This window comes from Echeneis naucrates, chromosome 24, assembly GCF_900963305.1.
Source record: "Echeneis naucrates chromosome 24, fEcheNa1.1, whole genome shotgun sequence".
NCBI classification, from domain to species: Eukaryota; Metazoa; Chordata; class Actinopteri; order Carangiformes; family Echeneidae; genus Echeneis; species Echeneis naucrates.
Genome location: NC_042534.1, coordinates 169,485 through 192,766, shown reverse-complemented (window position 1 = coordinate 192,766; position 23,282 = coordinate 169,485). Strand labels below are relative to the sequence as shown.

At 48.2% G+C, this 23,282-nt stretch overlaps 4 protein-coding genes across 9 annotated transcripts; 1 reads left to right on the top strand and 3 right to left on the bottom strand.

The window, feature by feature from the left end:
• Positions 1-989: 989 nt before the first annotated feature.
• LOC115037371 (myosin-6) lies at positions 990-7,180 on the bottom strand. Its single transcript, XM_075353356.1, has 2 exons — positions 1,301-7,180; positions 990-1,062 (listed from the first exon to the last, which is right to left on the bottom strand). The coding sequence occupies exon 1, from the start codon at positions 7,115-7,117 to the stop codon at positions 1,313-1,315; it is 5,805 nt and encodes a 1,934-aa protein (XP_075209471.1). The 5' UTR covers positions 7,118-7,180; the 3' UTR covers positions 990-1,062; positions 1,301-1,312.
• A 564-nt stretch (positions 7,181-7,744) lies between these two features.
• Positions 7,745-13,760, bottom strand: LOC115037373 (serine/threonine-protein kinase PAK 6-like). 2 transcript variants are annotated; one of them, XM_029495854.1, is made up of 10 exons: positions 13,642-13,760; positions 12,161-12,420; positions 11,802-12,048; positions 11,104-11,652; positions 10,285-10,623; positions 10,071-10,204; positions 9,864-9,990; positions 9,669-9,794; positions 9,431-9,565; positions 7,758-8,391 (listed from the first exon to the last, which is right to left on the bottom strand). In XM_029495854.1, the coding sequence occupies exons 3-10, from the start codon at positions 12,003-12,005 to the stop codon at positions 8,224-8,226; spliced, it is 1,782 nt and encodes a 593-aa protein (XP_029351714.1). In that variant the 5' UTR covers positions 12,006-12,048; positions 12,161-12,420; positions 13,642-13,760; the 3' UTR covers positions 7,758-8,223. The 2 variants fall into 2 exon arrangements, with proteins under 2 accessions (XP_029351715.1, XP_029351714.1); XM_029495855.1 differs by lacking the exons at positions 12,161-12,420; positions 13,642-13,760 and having other exon boundaries at positions 7,745-8,391; positions 9,669-9,990; positions 11,802-12,014.
• Positions 13,761-14,274: 514 nt separating this feature from the next.
• On the bottom strand, positions 14,275-20,360 carry bub1ba (BUB1 mitotic checkpoint serine/threonine kinase Ba). Its single transcript, XM_029495860.1, has 16 exons — positions 18,924-20,360; positions 18,009-18,066; positions 17,744-17,919; positions 17,579-17,667; positions 17,391-17,503; positions 17,212-17,312; positions 17,099-17,127; positions 16,966-17,005; positions 16,696-16,878; positions 16,462-16,590; positions 16,228-16,322; positions 15,752-15,907; positions 15,531-15,667; positions 15,294-15,447; positions 15,095-15,210; positions 14,275-14,953 (listed from the first exon to the last, which is right to left on the bottom strand). Exons 1-16 carry the CDS (start codon positions 18,964-18,966, stop codon positions 14,836-14,838), a joined length of 1,737 nt encoding a protein of 578 aa, XP_029351720.1. The 5' UTR covers positions 18,967-20,360; the 3' UTR covers positions 14,275-14,835.
• On the top strand, positions 19,011-22,253 carry LOC115037374 (kunitz-type protease inhibitor 1-like). 5 transcript variants are annotated; one of them, XM_029495857.1, is made up of 10 exons: positions 19,014-19,569; positions 19,661-19,953; positions 20,047-20,188; positions 20,586-20,756; positions 20,835-20,870; positions 20,942-21,070; positions 21,157-21,207; positions 21,285-21,455; positions 21,581-21,646; positions 21,728-22,253. In XM_029495857.1, the coding sequence occupies exons 1-10, from the start codon at positions 19,155-19,157 to the stop codon at positions 21,907-21,909; spliced, it is 1,656 nt and encodes a 551-aa protein (XP_029351717.1). In that variant the 5' UTR covers positions 19,014-19,154; the 3' UTR covers positions 21,910-22,253. The 5 variants fall into 5 exon arrangements, 4 of the variants coding, with proteins under 4 accessions (XP_029351718.1, XP_029351716.1, XP_029351717.1 ...); XM_029495859.1 differs by having other exon boundaries at positions 19,016-19,569; positions 19,661-19,812; XR_003840462.1 differs by having other exon boundaries at positions 19,011-19,569; positions 19,661-20,188; positions 21,285-21,475; positions 21,728-21,802.
• Positions 22,254-23,282: the final 1,029 nt, after the last annotated feature.

Here is a 23,282-nt window from a genome sequence, read left to right as displayed (position 1 = left end):
TATGACGTCACCGTCCCTGATCAAATTGTCCTGCTCAAATGTGTGACGTCACGTGCGACATCATCACTCTTATTTACCTATTCAGTCCCGGAGGTCTGGGTTCGTCGGTCCGGGTCCGGAGGTCCAGAGGAGGCTGTAGTAGAGGGCCAGGGACACGGACAGGACGTAGACCAGCACGGTGACCAGTCTGACCCACCTCCCGTCGGCCTGATTCCAGACTGAGACCCGAACTGTCCCGGTCCCTCCGTCATCCACTCCTGGTCCACTTCGGGACCCAGGATTACACTCAGTCCGGGTCAAGATCCCCCAGGTCACACGGACCGGAAGCGCCAAAGTGTTGTCTTCAAAGTAAAAGCACAACGAGTGGGAGATGTTCGATGGTTTACCTGATCGGGAATCAGCAGGTTCACGTGTTTCCCTATCAGAGTGATCACGTGACCTGCAGTCAGGTGTTTTAGAGGTTTGAAGGCAGCAGGTGACAGTGATGTGGATCTGAACTTCCTGGAGTCAGACCCAGTCCAGGACTTTGTGTTCCTTCCCTGATCCGCCTTTTTCTACACTGACAGTTTTCTGTAGCTACTCTGTCTCTGTTTTTGTTTCACTTCTCACTGACCCAGAAGCTTTAATTATCTCTTACCTTAAATACATCTTGTTAGTCTATGTTATAATTGAATGTGTACATATCTGAGTTTTATTTTTATTTCTGCTCTGGAGCAGCTGTAACAAACAGAATTTCTCCTGAAGATTAAGAAAGTATTTTTGATTCTGAGACAACCTCAGAAGAATAAATGGACCAATCAGGGCTCAGGACAGACTCAGTGCTCAGTGACTTTATTTTCTGCAGCTTTATGACATCATGTGATAATCTCAGTCATCAATGTTCACATGATAAAGTGAACATTGTGGAGTGTTTAGTTCAAAAACCTGGAGGTGTTTTAACATCAAAGGTGAGTCAGCATTAATGAGCAGTGATCAGCATGAGTGATAAAAATGATGAGGAAAAATAAATGATCTTGATTTTCATTTGAGCTGAGTCTGGTCAGTCTCCAGAAGCAGGAACACCTGTCAGTGAAACCAGAAGGAAAAACCAGGTCAAACTAGTTTTCAACTTCATTGTGTACTGAAGACTAAACTAGAGACAGACCAAAGACTCAATCAGCTCATAACGAAGTTTCATTTTTAGGGTGATGACAATGATGAAGACCATGAGTTATGGTGGAGAGTTTGAATCTGAGTTTGGAGGTGGACTTTTTGCCTCAGGGATTTAGATGCTACATGAATGTGCGGTGGACTCACTGACCTGTGAGGCTTGTCACTCGTCCAGACTCTTCTTGGAGGATCCGTCTCTGGTTTTCGCTCTCAGCTTGTTCACCTGTGCCTCGGCAATGTCGGCTCTCTCCTCTGCCTCCTCCAGCTCATGCTGCAGCTTGCGGAGTTTGGCCATGTTGTTGTTGGCCGCCTCCTCCGCCTCTTCAGCTGCATGTTTGTAGGACTTGACCTTCAGCTGCAGCTTGTCTACCAGGTCCTGGAGGCGGGCCATATTCTTGCGGTCTTCCTCAGTCTGGTAGGTGAGCTCTTTGACACGTCGTTCATACTTGCGAACCCCTTTGATGGACTCGGTGCCCCTCTTCTGCTCAGCCTCAAGCTCATTCTCCAGCTCTTTGATGCGCGCCTCCAGCTTCTGGAGCTGCTTCCTGCCGCCCTTCATGGCGATCTGCTCGGCCTCATCCAGGCGGTGCTGCAGGTCTTTGATGGTCTGCTCCATGTTCTTCTTCATGCGCTCTAGATGGGCACTTGTGTCCTGCTCTTTTTTCAGCTCCTCGGCCATCATGGCTGCATCTGTCATGGCCTTTTTTGCCTTCTCCTCAGCATTACGGTTCTCCTGGATGGCCTCCTCCATCTCATTTTGCAGGTGAAGAAGGTCAGCTTCATGCTTCTTCTTCTGGTTAATCAGGCTGGTGTTCTGTGAATGCAGGAGTTGCATACGCTCTGTTGCGTCCGTCAGCTCCTGTTCAGCAAGTTTTCGACTTCTTTCTGTCTGCTCAAGGGCAGCCCTCACTTCCTCCAACTCAGCTTGGATCAGATTGTTTCGTCGTTCCAGGAGAGCAATGTTCTCTCTCAGGTCGTCGTTTCCATGTTGAACATCATCTAGCTGCAGCTGAGTGTCCTTCAGGAATGCCTGGAGGCTCTTAAGCTGTTTCTGGGCATCAGCCGCCTGCCTGTTGGCTTGGCTGAGTTGAATTTCCATCTCGTTCAGGTCACCATCCATCTTCTTCTTGACTCTCAGGGCCTCATTACGGCTCCTGGTCTCAGATTCCAGAGAGGATTGAAGAGACTCCAGCATACGTTGGTAGTTTCTCTTGGCTTGCTCCATTTCCTCGTCCTTTTCTGCCACTTTACGTTCCATGTCAGCTTTGATTTGGTTGAACTCGAGCTGGGCTCGCAGGATCTTGCTCTCTTCATGCTCCAGGGAACCTTCAGCTTCCTCCAGGGCTGACTGGAGCTCAACTTTTTCTTGTTCAAGCTGCTTCCGAACCTTCTCCAGTTCATGGGCACTCCTGCCGCCTTCCCCCAGCTGGTCAGTCAGGTCAGATATCTCCTCTTGGAGGTTTTTGTTCTCTCTCTTCATAGTCTCTAACTGATCCATACACTCCTCGTAGGCGTTTCTCAGTTTGAAGAGTTCAGTGCTTAGAGAGCGAGCCTCTTTCTGGGAGGCCTCCAGCTCACACTGTGACTCTTCAAACTTCTGCTTCCACTCTGCCAAGACTTTGTCAAAGGCTCGTTGCTTCTTGTCCAGTGCTGCAGATGCTGCATTGGATCTCTCAAGGTCCAGCATAAGATCTTCGATCTCATTTTGAAGGCGGTGCTTAGTCTTCTCAAGTGATGAACACTTGGCGTTCACTGCCTCGATGGCCTCCTCTGCTTCCTGCAGTCTCTGAACCAGTTTCTTCTTTGCTTCCTCCAGCTCTTCTGTTCTCTGGATTCCATCTGTTTCATATTTTGTCCTCCACGCTGACACCTCAGTGTTGGATTTGGACAGAGCTCTCTGCAGCTCAGCCTTCGCTTCCTGCTCCTCTTCAAACTGTTCTCGGAGCAGATTGCAATCATGACGAGTGGACTGTACAGCGTGGGCAAGGGCGTTCTTCGCCTTTACTTCCTCATCCAACTGTCTGCGCAGATCTTCTACCTGCTGGTTGAAGGAATTCTTCCCTCTGGTGAGCTGTGATATCAGACACTCTCTCTCTTCCAGCTGACGTCCAATCTCACCGTTCTCAGTCTGCAGCTTGGCCCTCTGGGTAGTCAAGTCATTCATGGTTCGTTGAGCTTCCTCATATTTGGTCTTATACTCATTCATATTGTCCTCCATCGTACGGCACATCTTCTCAATGTTGGACTTGGCCTTCACCACACTCTCAATGTTTGAGGACAAGTCATCCAGCTCCAGCTTCAGCTCACTCTTTTCCTTCTCCAGCTTCTGCTTCACACGCTGCAGGTTATCAATCTGTTCTCCCAGTTCAGCAACGCTGTCGGCATGCTTCTTCCTCAGGGAGGCAGCGGTGGCCTCGTGGTGGAGGGTCGATTCTTCCAGCTCCCGACGCAGCTTCTGGAATTCAGCATCTCTCTTCTTATTGAGTTCTACCTGAACTGATGTTGCTCCGCCTGCTTCCTCCAGACGCTCACTGATGTCCTCCAGCTCACGGGAGAGATCAGAGCGCTGCTTCTCAACTTTGGCCCGAGCTGCACGCTCAGCATCCAGCTCCTCCTCCAGCTCCTCAATCCTTGCCTGGCTTTCTTTCAGCTTCTTTTGGAGCTGAACTAAAGACACCTGCTCATCTTCTAACCTTGAATTGGTTTGACAAACTTCAAAGTCCTTTTTCTTGAGCTTTTCCTCCAGTTGCTGTTTGTCATTTTCCAAGTCCATCAAACTCTCCTGGGTTAACTTCAGGTCTCCTTCGAGCTTCCTCTTTGAGCGCTCAAGGTCCATCCTGACTTTCTTCTCTTGCTCCAAAGAGCCCTCTAAATCGTCCACCTGTTGTTCTAGCTTTGCCTTAGCTTTGTTCAAACTGTTGGCTTTGTCCTCTTCACTCTGGAGGTCATCCAGTGTTTGCTGGTGGGCCTCCTGCAGTGCCTTCCTCTCTTTGGTCAACTTCATGATGTTCTCATCCTGGGAGGCCATTTCCTCTGTCAGGTTTTTCACCTTATTTTCTGTGGCGTGCTTCTCTTTTTCAACCTTGGCCAAGGTTAGCTCCAGGTCATCGATATCTTTCTTCAACTCAGAACATTCGTCCTCCAGTTTGCGTTTCTTAGCTGTGAGATCTGCATTCAGCTCCTCTTCATCTTCAAGTCTTTCTGTCATCTCCTTCAGCTTGGCTTCCAATTGAATCTTGCTCTTTATGAGTTGTTCGCATCGTTCTTCAGCGTCCGTCAGAGTGTCCTGTTCAGACTGGATTTGCAGAGTTAGATCGTTTTTCTCTTGGAGAAGAGTTACTATTTTCTCTTCCAGTTCCTTTCGTCTTGCTTCTGATTTCTCCAGAGCTTCTTTCAGCTTGTTGAACTCATCCTTCATGTTGGCCATCTCTTTTTCAGACTCAGCGCTCTTCAGGAGTGGTTTGATCTTGAAAAAGAGCTTCATCCAGGGCCAGTTCTTCACACCCAGGAAAGAGCGAAGGTTCCACTGGATAACCATCAGAGCATCTCTACGCTCCACCAGCTTGGCGAACTGCACCCTCATGAGGAGCGCCCGGGCATTAGCCTGGATCCTGGTGATGATCCGAGAGAGTTGCTCATCTCGCATCTCCTCCAGCGTTCCCAACAGTCCGGCCTTAAAAAACACCTTTGTGTGGCCAAATTTGTACTGAGTGTGGTCAATGTCCAGTGAGCCCAGCAACTTCTCAGCACTTTTCTTACAGTCAATGAACTGACCTTCAGGGATGGCAGAGGCATTCAGGATCCTGTACCGCTGTTTAAAATCCCCATACAGGACCCTGTTGGGGAAACCCTTCCTGCAGATTCTGATGCCTTCCAGGACACCGTTACAGCGCAGCTGATGCATGACGAGGCAGTTGTCCATGACTCCTGGAGTTTTCTTCTCATTTGGAATGAGACAGCGGACAAAGTGGGGATGTGTGGTCTTCAGGTTGTTCATCAGCTTGTTCAGGTTTTCTCTGTGAAGTGCAGAGACTGTCTGGAACGACGAGCCCTTCTTCTTGGCTCCTTTACCACCTACCTTATCGCCACTATCGGTTCCTGAATAACTGGAAAACAGCAGACTGAGAAGCTTCAGAGAGGATTTCTGGTAAAGACCAACCACAGTTTCATTCAGGGGGTCTTTGTTTTTGACCAGCCAGCCGCTGATGTTGTAGTCCACAGTACCAGCATAGTGAACCAGGGCAAAATGAGCCTCTGATTTCCCCTTTGCTGCCCTCGGCTTTTCAAACATTTTGTTCTTTCCCAGATGATTATCATAGAGCTTGGACTTGAAAGTCTGGTCGCTTGCTTTGGGAAACATGCATTCTTCTTCCAGAATTGACAGAATCCCCAGCGGCTTCTCAATTAGGTCAATGCAAGCTTGTAAGTCCATCCCGAAGTCGATGAACTCCCAGTCGATGCCTTCTTTTTTGTACTCCTCTTGTTCCAGAACAAACATGTGATGGTTGAAAAACTGTTGCAGTTTCTCATTGGTGTAGTTGATGCACAGCTGCTCAAAAGTGTTGAAATCAAAGATCTCAAATCCAGCGATGTCCAGGACTCCTATGAAGTACTGACGGTGTTGCTTTGTGTCTAAGGATTGGTTAATCCTCACCACCATCCAGTTAAACATCTTTTCATACACTGATTTAGCCAGAGCACCAATGGCATAATTGACTTGGTCCACACTTTGGCCTTTGGTGACGTATTCATTTCCTACCTTGACTCTGGGGTGACACAAGCCTTTGATGAGGTCTGCGGAGTTCAGCCCCATTAGATAAGCTGATTTATCAGCAGCCTCAGTCCCATCAGGTTCAGCCTGCTCCTCGCGCTGCTTTTGTTTGAACTTCATGTTGCCGTAGTGCATGATGGCACCAATCAGTTTATAAACGCCCATCTTCTCCTCTGGAGTGAAGCCAAGCACGTCAAAAGCGCTGTCGGTGGCCATCAGCTCCTCCGAGTCATTGATGGAAGCGACTGTTACCTCTCCCTGGGAGATGTAGGAGTAGTCATATGGATTGTTGGTGATTAGCAGCATGTCCAGCAGCTCTGGTTTCTGATTAGACAGGATCTGGTAGAAGATGTGGTAGTTTCTTTCAGCCTTGAGCTGAAAGGTGACCCGAGATTTCTCCAGCAAATACGTCTCAATGTCAGCGGACGACAGTTTGCCACTTGTGCCAAAATGAATTCTGATAAATTTTCCAAAACGCGATGAGTTGTCATTTCTCACTGTTTTGGCGTTGCCAAAGGCCTCGAGTGCCGGGTTGGCCTGGATGATTTGATCCTCCAGTGTCCCCTTGCTGGCGTCTTTCTTGCCTCCACCACCCACAGCAGCAATGCTGGCAAAGTACTGGATGACTCTCTTGGTGTTGACGGTCTTTCCTGCTCCAGATTCTCCAGTGATGAGGACTGACTGATTCTCTCTGTCAGTCAGCATGTACTGGTAGGCGTTGTCAGAGATGGAGAAGATATGAGGGGGGGCCTCACTTCTCTTCTTTCCCCTGTAAGCTGCCACTACCTCAGCATCGTAGACAGGAAGCCACTTGTAGGGGTTGACAGTGACACAGAAGAGTCCAGAGTACGTGTAGATCATCCAGGCAGCATAACGCTCTTTAAGATTGAACAGCACAGCAGGCTCATGGAGGAAAGTAAACATCGCCATATCTTCAATTTTATCAAATTTCGGTGGGTTCTGGGGGTGAACGTCAGACTCCTTCACGGTTACTGTTGTTCCATCATCCTTTTTCACAGTCACTTTCCCTCCATCTTTACTCTGAATTTGTCCCTTCACGTACTCCACCTTATCGTCAACCACAAAGCATTCGGTCTTGATGTCAAAGGGTCTGGTCTGAGCCTCCAGGCGCTCCCTCTCAGTTTTCCGCAGGTACGGAGCAGCCTTCCCAAACTCAGCCATCAGGGTGTCACCCATTGTTCAAGTCAGAGGTTCTAAACAGAGAGAGAGACAGAGACTCCTTTCCCTGCAGAATCTGATGAAGAAGTGGTTCTTCACTGCAGGCAGGTCTTTATGAAGCACCACCGAAGACCAAACTAGGAGACGACCACTGAAAAGTCTAAATTTGTCCTGGGATCAGAAAGCACCACAGGGGCAGATTCAGGACCTTTGGCTGTTACAGTCCATTTTAGGAGAAGCTCAGATTCGCTTCTTATCTGTTGGGTGATAAAGTCCCAACACCTCTTCATTTATAGAGTCCAGCTAGTCAAACAGGAACGTGCAGGGCAACAAATCCTGCACTTCCAGATCCACTTTTTTCTTCAAAAACAAATTGACTGAACATGTTTTGATCCAGATGAAATTTCAGACATACATAATTGACAGCTGTAGATAATAAGAATTTATCAAAATGTAATTAGATCTTAGAATATGAGTAAAAAAAAAGTGAAGTTTGTAAAGTCATCAGTTCTCCAGCTGTGGCATCATCAACCGAATCTGATCCCATCTGATCTGAACTGATCCAGACTGCCAATTTTTAGAATAGTTGATGGTCTTTGTCTTTGGTCTAAATTTTTGTCCCCCTGAGGACGGAGGGCATCTGGTCTCATTATCTGTGACAGTCTGGACTCATCAGCTCTCAAGCTCCAAATAAACCACAGACCCTTGAGTCTGGGTCTTTATCTTTTGGAGGCGGGGCAGTTAGTTCTAACACATATGACTAAATATGCTGAAACTAATGAATTATTCCAGAGATTAAATTCAGTTTAAATTATTTAATCTGTTTTTAATTTCTTCATGAAATGTGCAACTTGTCTTAAACTGTTCAGAACTTTGTTGGTGACAAAGAGAAGAATATAAAAACCCCTGTCAGTGAGGTTCTACATTTTTAAACATTTTCACTACAGGTTAGATAAAAACTAAATTTTTCCTGGTAAGAGAAAATAGATTTATTTACTTGTTTGAGTTCATTTAAATGTAATAATTCATGAGTTTATTTTAAAATAACTGAATGACAAGATTAAAATAAATAATCAGAAAGTTACATTTTCTGTCTCAGGTGGTCTCAGGCGAGAGTCACATGTTCAGCAGAGGGACATGTGTTTGCGGTGGTGCTCCACCAGCGGCACCAGGCAGCTCGGTGAGCCGGCCTGCAGCAGGAACGGGTGGTCCAGCAGGGCAGCGGCGCTGCTCCGCTGCAGAGTGTCACGAGTTAACATGCAGTCCAGGAAGTTCTTCAAGACAGGAGACACCTGAGCACAGACAGGGAGACATCATCGGCTGCTACTAGCAATGTCCCGCTAACAGATCAGCAATTTAGCATTTTTACAGCATTCTCTGCATCAGTAACAAAAAAAAAAAGGAGCGAAACACAGAGACAGAACTCGGGGCTCAAACTTTTAGCTTCACAGGACCGGTTCAGACCTCCTGAGCCACACAAGACCAGACCTGAAGGTTTTATGAACGAGGACACACTAAATCCTCTCTCATGTCTCTCCTCATGTCTGTCTCTGTGTGTCTGTCTCTTTGTCTCTCTCTCTCTGTCTCTTTGTCTCTCTCTCTCTCTCTGTGTGTCTGTGTCTCTCTCTCTCTCTCTCTCTCTGTGTCTGTCTCTTTGTGTCTCTCTCTCTCTCTCTCTCTCTGTGTCTGTCTCTTTGTGTCTCTCTCTCTCTCTCTCTGTCTGTCTCTGTCTCTGTCTCTTTCTCTCTCTCTCTCTCTCTGTCTGCCTCACTTTCTCTGTCTCTTTGTGTCTCTCTCTCTCTCTCTCTCTCTCTATGTCTGTCTCTGTCTCTTTGTGTCTTTCTCTCTCTCTCTCTCTCTCTCTCTCTCTCTCTCTCTGTGTCTGTGTCTCTCTCTCTCTCTCTCTGTCTGTCTCTGTCTCTTTGTGTCTCTCTCTCTCTCTCTCTCTCTCTCTGTGTCTCTCTGTCTGTCTCTGTCTGTCTCTTTGTCTCTCTCTCTCTCTGTCTGTCTGTCTCTTTGTGTCTCTCTCTCTGTCTGTCTCTGTCTCTTTGTGTCTCTCTCTCTCTCTCTGTTGGTCTCTGTCTCTTTGTGTTTCTCTCTCTCTCTGTCTGTCTGTCTCTGTCTCTTTGTGTTTCTCTCTCTCTGTCTGTCTGTCTCTGTCTCTTTGTGTCTCTCTCTCTCTCTCTCTGTCGGTCTCTGTCTCTTTGTGTCTCTCTCTCTCTCTCTCTCTCTCTGTCTCTGTCTCTGTCTCTTTGTGTCGCTCTCTCTCTCTGTCTGTCTGTCTCTGTCTCTTTGTGTCTCTCTCTCTCTGCCTCTGTGTGTCTGTCTGACCCTCTGGATGTCCTTCACACTCGGAGCTGATTGGTCTCTCAGTTTCTTCATGGCGGTGATGGGTGTGTCACTGAAGTATGGTGGTTCTCCGTCCACCATCTCCACCACCATGATGCCCAGAGACCAGATATCCACCTGAGGGACAGAACACTGTCAGAGATCCCAATTCTGATCAGGGCCCAGACCTCGGCCTGCTAGATCATTTACAGGTATTTGGGAGCAGGATCTGGATTCTTACCTCTGGACCATACGGGGCTTTGGAGATCACCTCGGGGGCCATCCAGTACGGAGTCCCAACCAGCGACTTCCTCTTCGGGACGTTCTCACTGATCTGAGCGCAGAAACCAAAGTCTGACAGCTTCACCTGCAGAGGACAGGAAAAAGAGGTGTGTACCTCTGTGTGTGTGTGTGTCTGTGTGTCTGTGTGTCTCACCTGTCCATCCAGCGTCAGCAGGATTGAGTCACTCTTGATGTCTCTGTGAATGACGCCTTCAGAATGGAGGTAGGTCAACGCCTGGAGGACACTGAGACACACTGTGGCGACCTGCTGCTCATCCAACCTGACACACACACACACATACAGTTAAGTCAAACACACCAGCCTGTCTCAGGTGTCTTCCACTTCCTGCTTCATGCTCACCTGGTCTGACTGATGATGTGGGTCAAAGCTCCGCCCTGCAAGAACTCCATGACGACCCAGAGCTCGTCCTCCACCAGAGCGCTGCGGAACATCTGAACCACATTCCGGTGCCGGTGGTCCCTCATGATGACCACCTGACAAACGGGGACAGGCAGTGATGTCACAGCAGCAGACTGGTCACCTCAGATCTGATCCAGATCCAAACCCCCCTTACCTCATTGAAGAGCAGTTCTCGGCGTTGCTGCCTCCTCAGGTCCATCATCTTCACTGCCACCTGCCGCCCGCTGTGTTTTTCCCGGGCGGTGCAAACAACACCGGTGGATCCCTCTCCGACCTTCACAAAGTCCTCCAGACCCGTTCGGGGGTCTCCCGGGTCCACCACCAGCTGCAGAGCCGCCTTGAACTGCTCGTGAGTCAGAGTCTGCTGGGAGGAGGGGGTGCCTGCCAGGGGCCCGGTGAGGGAGGGGTGGGGCTGAGGTAAACCTCTGCCTGTGATGAGGGGGCTGCTGGTGCTGATGGGGGGAGGGAGCAGGAGGGGGAAGGAGGGGGAGATCTAATGGGGGGGGGAGTTATTGATAAACTATTGATTATTGAGTGATCTGCTCTGAGAACAGAATGTCCACATGAAGCCAAATTCAGACTGTTCTGTTTTTCATTTTTTAATCTTTGATTCTGTCTGATCAGTTCACACTCTGAATGTTTCCTTCTCCTCCACAGAAAAGTTCCTCTCCTGTGTTTGGGTTGTTTCTATCTTTATCTGATCAGGAGTTCTGCTCAGTAATGATGAAAAATCAGCTCCAGATATCTGATTGTCTTTATTCTGTCAACAAAATAAACTCAGACCGACTTCTCCTCACCGAGGTCAGAAAAAGATTTTTTTAGATCTTGTCTTATTAGCTGAGCCCTGAAATGTTGATTCAATCTCTATTGAAATTGGTTCTGATGAATATCACTGACATGTTAAAGCAACAAAGTGACAAATGTCTCTGTTTTGATGCAGTCATCTGATTTCCTGGAGTTTTACAGGCCCTACCTTGACGTCATAGGAGCAGCATGGCCTTCTGGGAGTTTCTCCTGAGGAAGACAGCAGGTCAGGCAGGTGATCTGGTTCTGGTCTCAGGTGAGCTGTGCTGGTCTCCACATTCCGGGATTTGTCATGAAAGGAAGTTGGTCTATGTTGTAGCCCCGCCTTTTTACTGCGAGAATCTCGACTACTTGTTACTCCTGGTCCCTGAGGTTCAGGGGGTGTGGCTTCAGACAACACCAGACGGTGGGATTTGGCCCTGTGCAGCACTCTGTTCAGTTTAGGGCTGCCGGTCTCACTGCGGCCCTGGTGGATCCGGTCCTCCCAGTAGATGGACGTTCCAGCACGCTTCTCATCATCTCCTTGACTGAGCTGTTCATACTGGTATGACTCGTCCTCTGCCATGTCTCCCAATCGCCCCAGCGAACGAGCTCGTCTCCGTGCTGACGGACTGCTGCGGCGCAGAGAGTTGGAGCTGGACACAGGCAGGCGGCTCAGCTCAGAGATCACATGACTAATATAGTTGCCATGGCCAACAAAGCTCCCACGAACGATCGTCTGGAGTAGAGAGATAAACAGTATTCAGTGATCTCAGGATACAGAGGTCAAAGGTCAATCAAGAACACTGACGGTTCGAGGTTTGAAACATTAAGGTTCAAGACTCTGTCCTGGCTGCAGAGTCATGTGATTCCACTGTGACCACTGACCTTCCTGGGTCCAAGCTCCACCTCAGTGATCCTGGAGGGGTCCACCAAGGGGCGTGGTCTCCTCAAAGTGTCGATGACACTCTGCCACTGGGGCGGCAGACCCATGTAGTGTCCTGTGACGGGGTTGAATGATGTGTGGACGCGGTGCTGGAAGTCCCGTGGCGCTGAGATTTCAGGCCTGCACTTCTTCTTCCTGCGAAACATCGCCGCAATGGCTGCTCAAATCACACACTCAAACATGAAGGTACTAAAAAACACACACACACACACACACACACACACACACAGTCACACATATACACAGGGTGTCTGATTGTTGTATTAAAAACCACGAAGCAGATGTTAAAAAAGGGACTCACCTGGTCCTAATAAATACTGGTTCCAAGTTGTAGTCCCCTGAACTCAGAATTCAGGCTGTCCTCCTAAACCTGCTCATGTTGGTGGTCTGCAGTGGACTGATCTGAATCCAAACTGAGGCTGAGGGACAAGTTCCCGTCAGAACAATGTGGTTCTAACACCAGCTGATGAGAGGTACTTCAGGTCTGCACCAGGTTCAGACCCAGTCTTGTTTTAACCCCCCTCCTCAGGGAAACCAGGTTCAGCTGAGTTTAGCTCGGTCCTGGAAACAAATGAGACGATGAACACTTTCCTGCTGTTTACTAAGAGGGAGGGCTGAATCCGGTGGGGGGGGGGGGGGGGGGCGCATGATGACACATCACTGACATCACATATGTGTCTGTGTGTCTGTGTGTGTGTGTGTGTGTGCATGTGTAGTTGGGGTGTGACTCCTACATGATCAGACAGATCCACAGTGAGTCCTCAGTTTGACTGTAAACCAACAGAGTTGTCTGACTAGAACTGGCTGAGTCAGTCTAGACCGGACTCTGCTGATCCGGATCAACAGAGTCCGGTCCAGCAGGGACCTGAGCTCACCGAGTTTTAGTTTTGAAATCCATAACCAGTTTGATTGGCCAAAAGCTGATCACGTGACTTCATTAGGAACACCTGTTGAGTCATAACTATCCATTCAGTCAGCTGTGTGGAACAAAAGGTAAAGGGGAGGAGCCTCAGGTAGATTGTGATACTATAACTGGTCAGAGGTCAGAGGTCAGAAAAACACTCTGAAAACTGAGTCAAGGTGTCAACCTGCAGCAAAAACTACTTACAGTCTGGAGCCACAGACCCAGTACCGGCCGGAGGTTTTCTGGACCCACTTTGGGCCTTAATACCTGCCAGCTCTGCACTGAGTCTGATCCTGTTGCTCCTCCATCTTGGAGACACACAATAAGGATGAGGACACACAACAGGCAGGAGGACACATGTAGGTTCCTCAGATCAGTTTCACACCAAACCCTCCATTCATACAGATCAGCTTACACACAGACACGCACAATTGGAAACACATCAGTGGATCAGAGTATTTGGAAACAACCAGTCAGATTTTGCTGTGTTCTACACAGAGAACTACAAATAACGTTTCTCCGGTCTGGTACTACAGAGAACCATAATCATCTCACCAAGAGGTGGGTATCATTTTCTTGAGGCTTGGATGAAGAAGATTCTATGTAGAACTGATGACCCTGGTGTTGAACTGACATTATATAAAGGAACTCTCAGGAATATTTTTGATTTTATATAAACACATTTAAGGTGATCTGAAAGCTGAAGAATCTTTTAAAGAACAGTCTGTTAAACTACAACGTTCCCTCCCTGTTTTTAATGTTCTTCACTGTTCCATAAGTAACTGTGGTAGACCAGGACACGGTGGACGGTTATTTATGGTTTAGACAGAGATCTACTGTCAGCTATTTAAACCACAGAGAACCGATGACACACTCACCTGGCTGGGAGCCTCCAGGTGAGGTTGACAGGGTCCAGGTGTGTCCAGCTATTGTGTCCAGTTCCTGCATACGTTCTTAGACACTGACTCTCTCCCTGCTGTTTTCTCCTCCCTCGTCCCTGTCTCACCTTGTTTCAGATATGAACAAAAGGGGTGGGGTTTATTGTGACTGACAGGGACTTCTCTGTAAATTCAAATTCAAGCAAGCTTTATTGACACGAGTCAAACGCTAAAAACTTCTCTCACACACACACACACCCCTCCCTCCTCTGCATGCTGTAACTTGCCCAGTTCTCAGTCTGACTGCAGTTTAACTTCAGTTCAACATTCAGATCGTTTAAAGTTTAAAAGTGGTTTCATTAAATTTGTTACTATGGAAACAGACTAAATCTAGACCTGACCTCTGCCCTTAAACCTGCGTTATATCTGCTGACCATCAGGGGGTGACTTCTCTGGCTGTAAAAGAAGTGAAAAGAAGAAAATGGCCCTCCCCCTCTCTTATATTGAACTCTATGGGAAAATGTCCCACCTCCTCCCTGATATTGAAGTCTATGGGAAAATGTCGCCCCTCCTCCTCAGTAAACGTTTTCCTGATGAGTTTATGGTCTCAGTCTGAAATACAACATGTTCATTTTTTAAATGAAGCTCCATTTAGAGGGGGGAAAAAAATCTAATTATTGGATTCAAAACAGCAGCTAACAAACCAATGAGTGCACCTGTGTGGGAACAAATCACCAAGAACTTTCCTGAACCAAAAACCAACAAAATAAACTTTAAGAGCATCCCTGTATGAACATTTTCATCAGGAGCAGGAATCAAATCAAATATAATACAGACTGAACCCTAATCTGCTGCTCCAGTCACTGACTCTTCTGGCTGCCTCCAAATTGTTCTGTTTTCATCCAGAGCTCAGGACACTTCCTGTCTCTAGTCCGCCGTCTGCTGGTCACACCTCAAACCTCATGTTTATTTTAGGGCTGCACCAGCTAATTCATTAAATTGATTGAACTAGGTTTTTATTCCAGTTGGGTCTGATAATTTATAAATAACCAGATCTGCCTTTTTCTGCACGTTATCTTCAAAGTTGGATAACTCACTGGACAGGACAAAATGCATTAAAACAACTCATTTCTTTACTTCTTTAACACATGAACACATGAAAACTAACAAGCAGACGATGTGACCAGCTGACTTTTAGTGGTAAAGTGTTGACAGCTGCTCCTTCAGCTCCAATAGGATGGACAATGACGAGCCACTGTTGGCATTCAGGAGTGCCCGGAAAAACCTCCTCCACATCCTGGAGAACATGTCGCTGCAGAGAGAAAGGATGGATATGAACACTAAAATAAGCCCAGTCTAACTGCTGAGACCAACCCAGTTTTACAGATTTCTTGTTTAACTTGTGAAATGAGCTTCCTCATTAAATTTAGCATGTAAAGGAGGTTTAAGGTACCAGGGTTCATCTCCGCTGAATTGCTTCGGCATCCAGCCAGCAGCGTCTTTCACCAGAACCATCTTGCTGTTTGTCAGGAGGACATGAACAGTTTCAGCCACACCTACCAGATCCAGCTGTAAAGCAGGGAGGGGAGGCCAGTCAGTATCCACCTATCTGAGGGAATTAAGCCAGCAGCACCAGTGTGTGATGTTAGTACCAGCTGTGGCGGAGCGGTTGGCTCAAGGAGACCCAATTCAATGTAAGTCTGAGCTGAGCAAAGCTGCTGTGCTGATGTGACATCTTGCTGGAGCTCCAGGTCCACTGAGGAAGACCAGTCCATTGGGAAGACCAAGTCAGGAGTGATGAAAGCTCTGGTGAACCACAACAAAACAACATAGTAAATTACCAGCCTCAGAGTGACATGACCCCCTCGACCCCTGAGGTGCACACCTACCTGTGGTAACAGGTTAGGGCACTTGGCTGCAGCGCTGCATGGACCAGCCCACAGGAGTGCAGCTGCATGGCCAGCTGAAGGAGGCCAACAGCTACAAGACCAACTGTGTTGTCACTGGGAACACACGCTGACAGATCCTGTCACACCCACACAGTGTCAGCCTGTAGTCAAGTGTGTGTCCTCAAAATGTGTATCTGTGTGATGAACAGGAAGTGGCTCACCGTGAACATTTGATCAGATGGACTGGTGTAGATGGTGATACAGCCGTCCAGGAACAGGAAGCAGCTGATCAGGGGAAGCGGGTTGGCAGCAGAGGACCAGACCTTCTTCAGTCGATTAAACTGATGAAGATCCCAGGGAACACAAGAGCTGTCCACCTGCGCCAGGTGAATACAAGAAACCAAATCTGTCACCACGGAGTCCAAAGTGTTGGCTCACTGCTGGTCTCACCTGTTTGTAGAGTGGACTAATGAAACTATTGGACTCACATGAACGGAGTTTGATTCTAGGAAAACACAATGCTAACACCACAGTCAGCTCTAGGGCTAACCCTAAGGTCTGACTATAGTGTGATCAATCTGGTCACTGCTAATGTTTGTGTTCAGCGGACAGGGTCAGGTGCTGACAGCCTATCAGGTGAGTGGCAGGTGGACATTTGATCCGACCTCTGCTCTGGGACGCGGATGTGCAGGTTCACCTTGATGAGAGCGCACTTGTCCTCAAATACTCCATTATAGACTGAGAAAGCTCCTCCGTCCAGAACTCTGGAGTAGATATGATACACTCTGTCCCCTGATGGTCACAACACACACAAGATCAACATAGTCCTGTCACACAACAGAGCTTCAACCCTGAGCAACACAAAGAACCTGACCTACAGGTTGCCCAAAGAACAATCACTTGATACAGAATCAGTTTGCAGAGCTCATACCCAGCTGTAGACAACTGCACATTTGAGGGAGTGGCTGGGACTCGAAGTGAAAACATTGACAGGAAGCGACATTGTGGCAGTTCAACAACTGCTGCCTAACATCTGGGTCACAAGGATCTACAGCGCCCCCTAGAGGAAGAGAGGTGAAAGGTGGAGCCAGACGTCATGTGATCACTGTCACCTGTTGTTCCACTTATTTTGATCTGTCTGTATGACACAACTGAGACCATTTACCAGGTGACTGAACGTGCTCCACCTCCCCCTGGTGCTGGTCCTGGTCCTCTCCCAGTGAGGTCAAAGAGGAAGCCTCTACACTGGTTTCCTGGATGGGACTTAGATTCTTTGTTGTTCTGGAGACTAGGTTCTGAGGGACAGAGGGGGGCCGAGTCTGAAGATCCTCAGTGGTCTTGCTGTGACCTGACATCAGCCACACATGGATTTAGCAGCTTCAACTTCAGCTTAATAATAATCATCATCATCATCATCATCATCATCATCAGATACCTGCAGAAGCCAATTCCTGGGTCTGACTCTGGACCACCATCTGTAGGACAGAGCTCAGTAAGGACAGATACACAACACACTAAGACTTGTGAAGCGTGAACCTGGTCTTTCCTGAGGTCCTAGAGGAACAAACCTGAGAGTGTTGAGCAGCAGAGTCATCAACTGAGAACATAGAAAGAACCCTGTGTTACTTTACCACATTCATCAACTAAAACTTTTCAACAATTTTGACATTTTCTCATGAACCTGGTATCACAGACTCTCCTGGCGGTGGAGGACTGCTGATCCTCAGACATAGTCTTCTCTCATCAGAAGACAAGAGCATGTCGTCCGGCAGTTCAGAGTTTCTGTTTGGTCAAAAACATGAAGTGACTTTGGTTGCTTTGGCGACACTGCACACATTAGTCTGTACCTGTGTTAATTACCCAGAAGGCTGTGTGGCAGCAGACTGTGTCTCATCATAGATCTGAAAGGAGGAGGCTGCAACTGAAGGCAGACCAGAGTCTCTGGTCTGAGACGGCAAGGCTTCATTAACCACCTACAGGAAGTGCGCTCAACCATCAAACAGTAACTATAGTAATAACAGTGCTACTGTAGTTTTACCGTACTGTACCTGTGATGTCCTCAGCAATAACAATCTCTTCTTATCCTCCAGTTCTTGACTCAGCTGCTCCTTCACTTCCTTCAGATGTCTCAGTCTCTCTGAAGAAACAATTAGTGAAAGGTCAGTGAATGTGTAGGTCGGCCCTCGGGTCAGTGAACGTGTAGGTCGGCCCACCATCCATCTCCTTCTGTCTCTGTTGGAAGTATCTCTGAGCTCGAAGCTCTTCAAACGTGTACTCCTCTCCTCCTCTCATCAGCAGCTCTTTGCAGTACACGTTGTACTCAAAGGCTCCGCCCTCTTCTTGCAGGCCCACCCCTGCACTAAAGTGTGTTTTACTCTGACGGGCCGACCTGCAGCGGGAGACGGGGAATCAAAAGGTTTCCCGAGCGTGCAGAAGTGTGATTTCACTGATGAAATTACTGATGAGGTCGTCACTTACTGTGTGAGCGTGGGATCGTATCCCACCTGCATCGCCTGACCCTCTGCCATGGCTGCACCTGGATGGGACGGACCAATCAGAAGTCTGGTTAAAACATCCTTAATGAACTCTGAGCCCGCTGGTCTCACACACTCCGCTTCCTGAGCTGGCACTGACACTTTGTTTCATACAAGAACGTGCAAATGATAACAAGCCGACCCTAAACAGACAGACTCAGGGTCCACCTTGATGAAGCAGGTCCGCGGCCGATTCTGGTCTGAGCCGGACTGTCTGATATGAAGTTGATCTTTAATGTCCGGGCTGAATGGACGCAGTTCGGGGTAAAAGTCTTTGTTTGTTCGGCGGAGTGCTTCGGGATCCGTCACAGCTGCGCGGTTTAAACTTCCAGCGCGGACTCTGATTGGACGAATTGACGCCATTGTTTACGTCATTTCTGTTGTCATGGCTGCGGTTAGAGCCCCCTGCTGGTCGGAGTGTGTACTGTCGGTTGAAACTGTTTTCAAACGACAGAACAACTTGGAGCTGGAGAGGAAGGTGACGTCTCCTGTGACGTCATTACGTAGAGAGACGTGCGTTGTAGTGTCTTCATACGTGTTGTTTTGGTTTGGTTTAACTATACTACAGCGATGTCATCTTCATATTACATCACCGTCAGTTTCTAAAGCAAGCAGGCCTGAAATCCAACTTTATTGGACAATGGCATCATCATCATCAGGCTCCTCTGAAGTCTCCACCCACTGTTCTATGTTCAGTCCCCTCATACAATAACACACAATAGCTAATAACATAGTGATAGACAATAACATACAATCAGAGCGGAGTTTTTCAGATTAATAGATTTTTCACATTCAAGGTTAGGCTTGTGTAATACAGACTTTTATTTTGAATAACTTCCTGTCACTTGACAAAACTCACCTGAGAAGGTAGGCGGTGTCTCCGCCTCTGTCCGGTTTTGCATACCTGGGTGACGTCAGAGTAGTTGGGCGGGGAGGGGAGTGTCTGCTCCTCCTCCTGTTGTGTGTGAGGTGACACACCTGAACAGGTGAGAACTTTAAAACGGTGCGTCCGTCCATTTTGAACGTTTCAGGCAGAAAACGCTCCGTTTCTTCGGCAGGCGGGAAACTCCGACACTGACTGCGGCGGGAAATGTCCTCCTCTTCCTCCCTCCTCTTCCTCCTCCTGCTGCCGCTGCTGCGGCGCAGCGGCGCGGCTGCGGATTCGGGCTGCGGCGCTTCTTTCCGGCCCGGTCAGGAGGACTTCGTGCTGGACGTGGAGGACTCGGTGAGGGACGGGGCGGCGCTTCTGGCCACCGCCTACGTCCGCTCCCCGGAGGACTGTGAGCTCCGCTGCTGCGGGAACCCGCGCTGCAACCTGGCGCTTTTAGAGCCGCCCGGAACCGGAGCGGCAGACAATCACACCGTGCCGGACGCGCGTACGTGCGTCTTGTTCAGCTGCGTCAGCAGAAACCGGTTCGTGTGCAGGTTCGTGAACCAGATCGGTTACCAGAGCTACGTCAAAGAGTCCGTGTTCCAGAAACACCTGGAGGGGCCGCAAGAACCAGGTGAGCCATTATCCACCAATCAGTGATCAGCAGAACAGTAGTGAACCACAGACCCATTCAGTGAACTTTACTCAAAGGTCACTCTCTCCAGGTGAACCCATCGCCATCGCAGGTCGTGATGTCATCGTCCAGCCTGGACAGACGGTGACGCTGAATGGGACAGAGAGCCTGACGCTGGGAGACGCCCACATCACCCACTACCGCTGGAGGCAGCTGAGCGGAGACCCTGGAGTCAAGATGGAGGTAAAATCTGCTCATGAGGAGCAGAGCTTTGATAGCAAAGAGAGAGAAACAGCAAGTCTAATAAATATGAACGTCCTGTTGACAGTTAGTGTAGCCGACCTCTGGGGTCAAAGTCAGCAGACCAGAACTTGGTCCATCCAGGTGAGTTTTGGTGGATTGGCTGTGTCATGTGGTCCTTCAGAGTCCGCCGGTCTTTGGAGGGTGTGGTTTCATTCTGAGCCTGTTCTCCTGCAGGACACTGATCTACCTGACCAGGTGTGGCTGTCCAACCTGCAGATCGGCTCCTACGTCTTCCAGCTGACCGTCGAAGACTCCAACCGCCTGTCAGCTGTCGCTAACGTTACCGTCCTTGTTCTCAACCCCGAGCAGACTGCCTGTGAGTGCTCATGGGAAAAGTAGTCCATTGTTGTGGACGGGAAGAGCGGACAGATTCAGACAGAGAAGCTGACTCGGGTCAAAGGTCATATTAAAACAGCTGAGTTTGGTTAGTGAAGACAATCAGTGTTTTCACCTGAAGACACACACCTGAGTCAGACTGCTACACACAGAGGGACACACGCACACAGACAGACAGATAGAAAAACAGGTTTTTAAACTGTTGCGTAAGTGCTGTTACCATGATAACTATAATGTCGACACAACTGACACTCCCTTTAAGGTAGCCGCCACACATACACACACACACACACACACACGCCCTGTGCTGTAGTTAATGTTCATCAGGTGTGTCAGGTCTCATTTTGTCCTATCTGTCCTCCATATTCCTGCGTCAGTGTTCTGTTTGGCTCCACGGAAGGTCGGACCGTGTCGTGCCGCCTTCCCTCGCTGGCATTACGACGCCACGACCGGCAGCTGTGAGCAGTTCATGTTTGGAGGCTGTAAACAGAACCACAACAACTACCTGAGTGAGGAGGAGTGTATGAGCGCCTGCAGAGGAGTCACAGGTGACGCACCACACACACACACACACACACACACTAACCAAGTAAACATGCTGATGATGTGTTTGTTTCATGTCACAGCAACAGCAGAGAGGGGCGCCGCTCTCCCTGCCACAGGTCAGTCCCACAATGCACCACTTCCTGTGAGGTCAACAACATATTTATGATGGTTAACTTCCCCCCCCCAGAGGACTGTGGATCTCCATGTGGTCTTGGTCAACTGACCTGCAGGAGTGGCTGCTGTGTGGACAGAAGTGTGGAGTGTGATGGTGTGAGACACTGCAGCGATGGATCAGATGAGGAGCACTGCGGCAAATGTAACAGACACATGACAGTCCGTACAAAGATACACGAACAAGCTTAAACACACACACACAGTGATCTTCGTCCGCCTCTTCCTCAGTGAATCAGACGTTCAGTCGGCTGCTGAACATCAACGTCAACCAGACCACAGGTCAGTGTCTGAGGTACTCCTGCTAATTCATGGATCGATTCATGGAGGCTAACATGCTAACACCCTCCATCCCACAGCTCGCTGCACAGAGCCCCCCCGTACTGGTCCATGTCGGGCGAGTCACACCCGGTGGTACTATGACCCCCTGAACAGGAAGTGCTACCGCTTCACCTTCGGCGGCTGTGATGGAAACAACAACAACTTTGAGGAGGAACAGAAATGCAGCAAGACCTGCACCGGCGTGAGCGGTATGGAAATGTAGGAGCAGGTAGACCAGGTGGACCTTGTGGTCCTGTGTGAGCTCATGTCGTGATCAGACCATGTAGTGGTTAAACTTCCTGTGATGTCACAGCGTTGTACTGTTTCTCTGCAGAGCGTCACCTTTACTCTAGGGGGATGTTTGACCGTTTTGAGGTGGAGGAGAAGACAGACGAATCAGGTGAGAAGAATCTGCAGTGGACAGGTGTTGCAGCCTTTCACAGCATTTTGACAGGAAGTGACTTCACTGTATCCTCCTCAGGTTCCATAGCACTGGCTGTGTTGCTGTCGGTGGCCATCTTGGCTCTGTTGGCCATCCTGACCTACTGCTTCCTGAAGGCCAGGAGGAAGCGCTCCCATAGGTCCGTTCACACAGGCCCTGCCCATGTTGCACTGTCAGAGCAGGACACGCTGGTTTACAACAGCACCACCAAACCTATATGACAGCTACACCTGATTTACAGTTGTGGCATTGTTGCCATGACAATCACAGACCAGTATGATGATGTCAGCATTGCAGTGGAGACCGGTTACTTTGTTGTTTCCCTTGCTGATGTCTCTTCCTGTTTCAGGTGTTTTCCTGCAAACTTCCTCCCTGCAGTCAAATTAAAAGCTGTTTTTTATCCGTCATTTTCACGAGTGTCTCCAAAGATTGGAAGCACGACTTTGTTTGATTGGTTGAACATTTTTAATCAGCTAAGTAAATATGTTTTGTCTGTTGGGTTTCTGCTCTCTTTTCAAAATTTGTCATTTTGTGTTTAAAATGTTTAATATATTTATGAAATCTGTTTGTTTGGGTCTCATGTTATGAAGTTTGTTTTAAAGATGCTGCATGAAAGTTTAGCTGCAGCTTTTGGGCCAATGTCACGATGCTATCAGCTAGCTCCAATCTGGGTGTGTTATAAGCTCTGGTTCTGTGAACTAATAAGAGACAAGATGATCTCAGGTGTTTGTCATGTTCTTATTGTTTAAGTACCAATAAATCCCCAGAAGAAACCTGCATCACTACTTTCAGTCTTCACACAGAACCTGCAAATCTGTGTGTGATGAACTCTCATACCATTGACCCCATGATGGCCTCTGACCCTATGAGCTCAGTGGCTGTGACGCTTATGAATTACGCCATGTCTGACGCACAGGCTTCTAACAGAAGTCACTTCTGGTTGGCTGCTCCAAGATTTTCATCAAGTCATCATTTCATTGATTAATGATTGATGGAAGAAACCTGAGGGGTATACCACGAAGCGAGATTAGTGTGTTAGCGAGGTATGTTGAGCCTAAAGCCAGGCTTTTCCATGTCATGAAGGAGGAGTTTTTCCAGACTGGAGTGACCTGTTAGCATTTTCTGACGATATTCTTGATGAGCGATAGGCTACGAATTGAGGGATGAGGCTGAGGGAAAATGTTACATATGTAATCTTGTTGAACCATATGGGAGTAATGTGACAAATCGAAGCCACACACTTACAGTCATGCAGCCATTAGCAGCCAAAAAAAAAAAAAAACAGCAATTACAGAATGTTTTATTTATTAAAGTAATTTCATTTATGAAGGACCCTCACTTTGTCTGCTCCAACCTGTATTCATAGGACATCAAACAACAGAGATGAGTGAGATAGACGTTTATGTTGGTGTACTGTGTTCATCATTCACTTATATGTTCTTGGTAAGGATTAATTTAAAAAAGTAGACATAGGACTGAAATGATAAAACCCTTGTTTTTTTCTATGGGCCTACAGGTGGAGGCCACAGGCTGAAGGGAGGGTCGCACAGTGTCCTCTCCCTGTGACATTAATTAGCAAAAATATATTATTTTT

Bases quoted from the DNA above. Each gene is read 5' to 3' on its own strand.
- LOC115037371 (XM_075353356.1), bottom strand. From the start codon at position 7,117: ATGGGTGACACCCTGATGGCTGAGTTTGGGAAGGCTGCTCCGTACCTG.
- bub1ba (XM_029495860.1), bottom strand. From the start codon at position 18,966: ATGCAAAACCGGACAGAGGCGGAGACACCGCCTACCTTCTCAG. The intron at 16,323-16,461 runs GTATGAGCTCTG...TGTGACCATCAG, and splicing joins GTGCAGTTGTCTACAGCTGG to GGGACAGAGTGTATCATATC. The intron at 15,448-15,530 runs GTAGGTGTGCAC...GTGGTTCACCAG, and splicing joins GCCCTAACCTGTTACCACAG to AGCTTTCATCACTCCTGACT.
- LOC115037373 (XM_029495855.1), bottom strand. From the start codon at position 12,005: ATGTTTCGCAGGAAGAAGAAGTGCAGGCCTGAAATCTCAGCGCCACGG. The intron at 10,624-11,103 runs GTAGGGCCTGTA...CCCCCCCATTAG, and splicing joins GCTGCTCCTATGACGTCAAG to ATCTCCCCCTCCTTCCCCCT. The intron at 8,392-9,430 runs GTCAGACAGACA...GTCTGTGCTCAG, and splicing joins GTGTGAAGGACATCCAGAGG to GTGTCTCCTGTCTTGAAGAA.
- LOC115037374 (XM_029495856.1), top strand. From the start codon at position 19,155: ATGTCCTCCTCTTCCTCCCTCCTCTTCCTCCTCCTGCTGCCGCTGCTG. The intron at 20,871-20,941 runs GTCAGTCCCACA...TCCCCCCCCCAG, and splicing joins CGCCGCTCTCCCTGCCACAG to AGGACTGTGGATCTCCATGT. The intron at 21,456-21,580 runs GTATGGAAATGT...GTTTCTCTGCAG, and splicing joins GACCTGCACCGGCGTGAGCG to AGCGTCACCTTTACTCTAGG.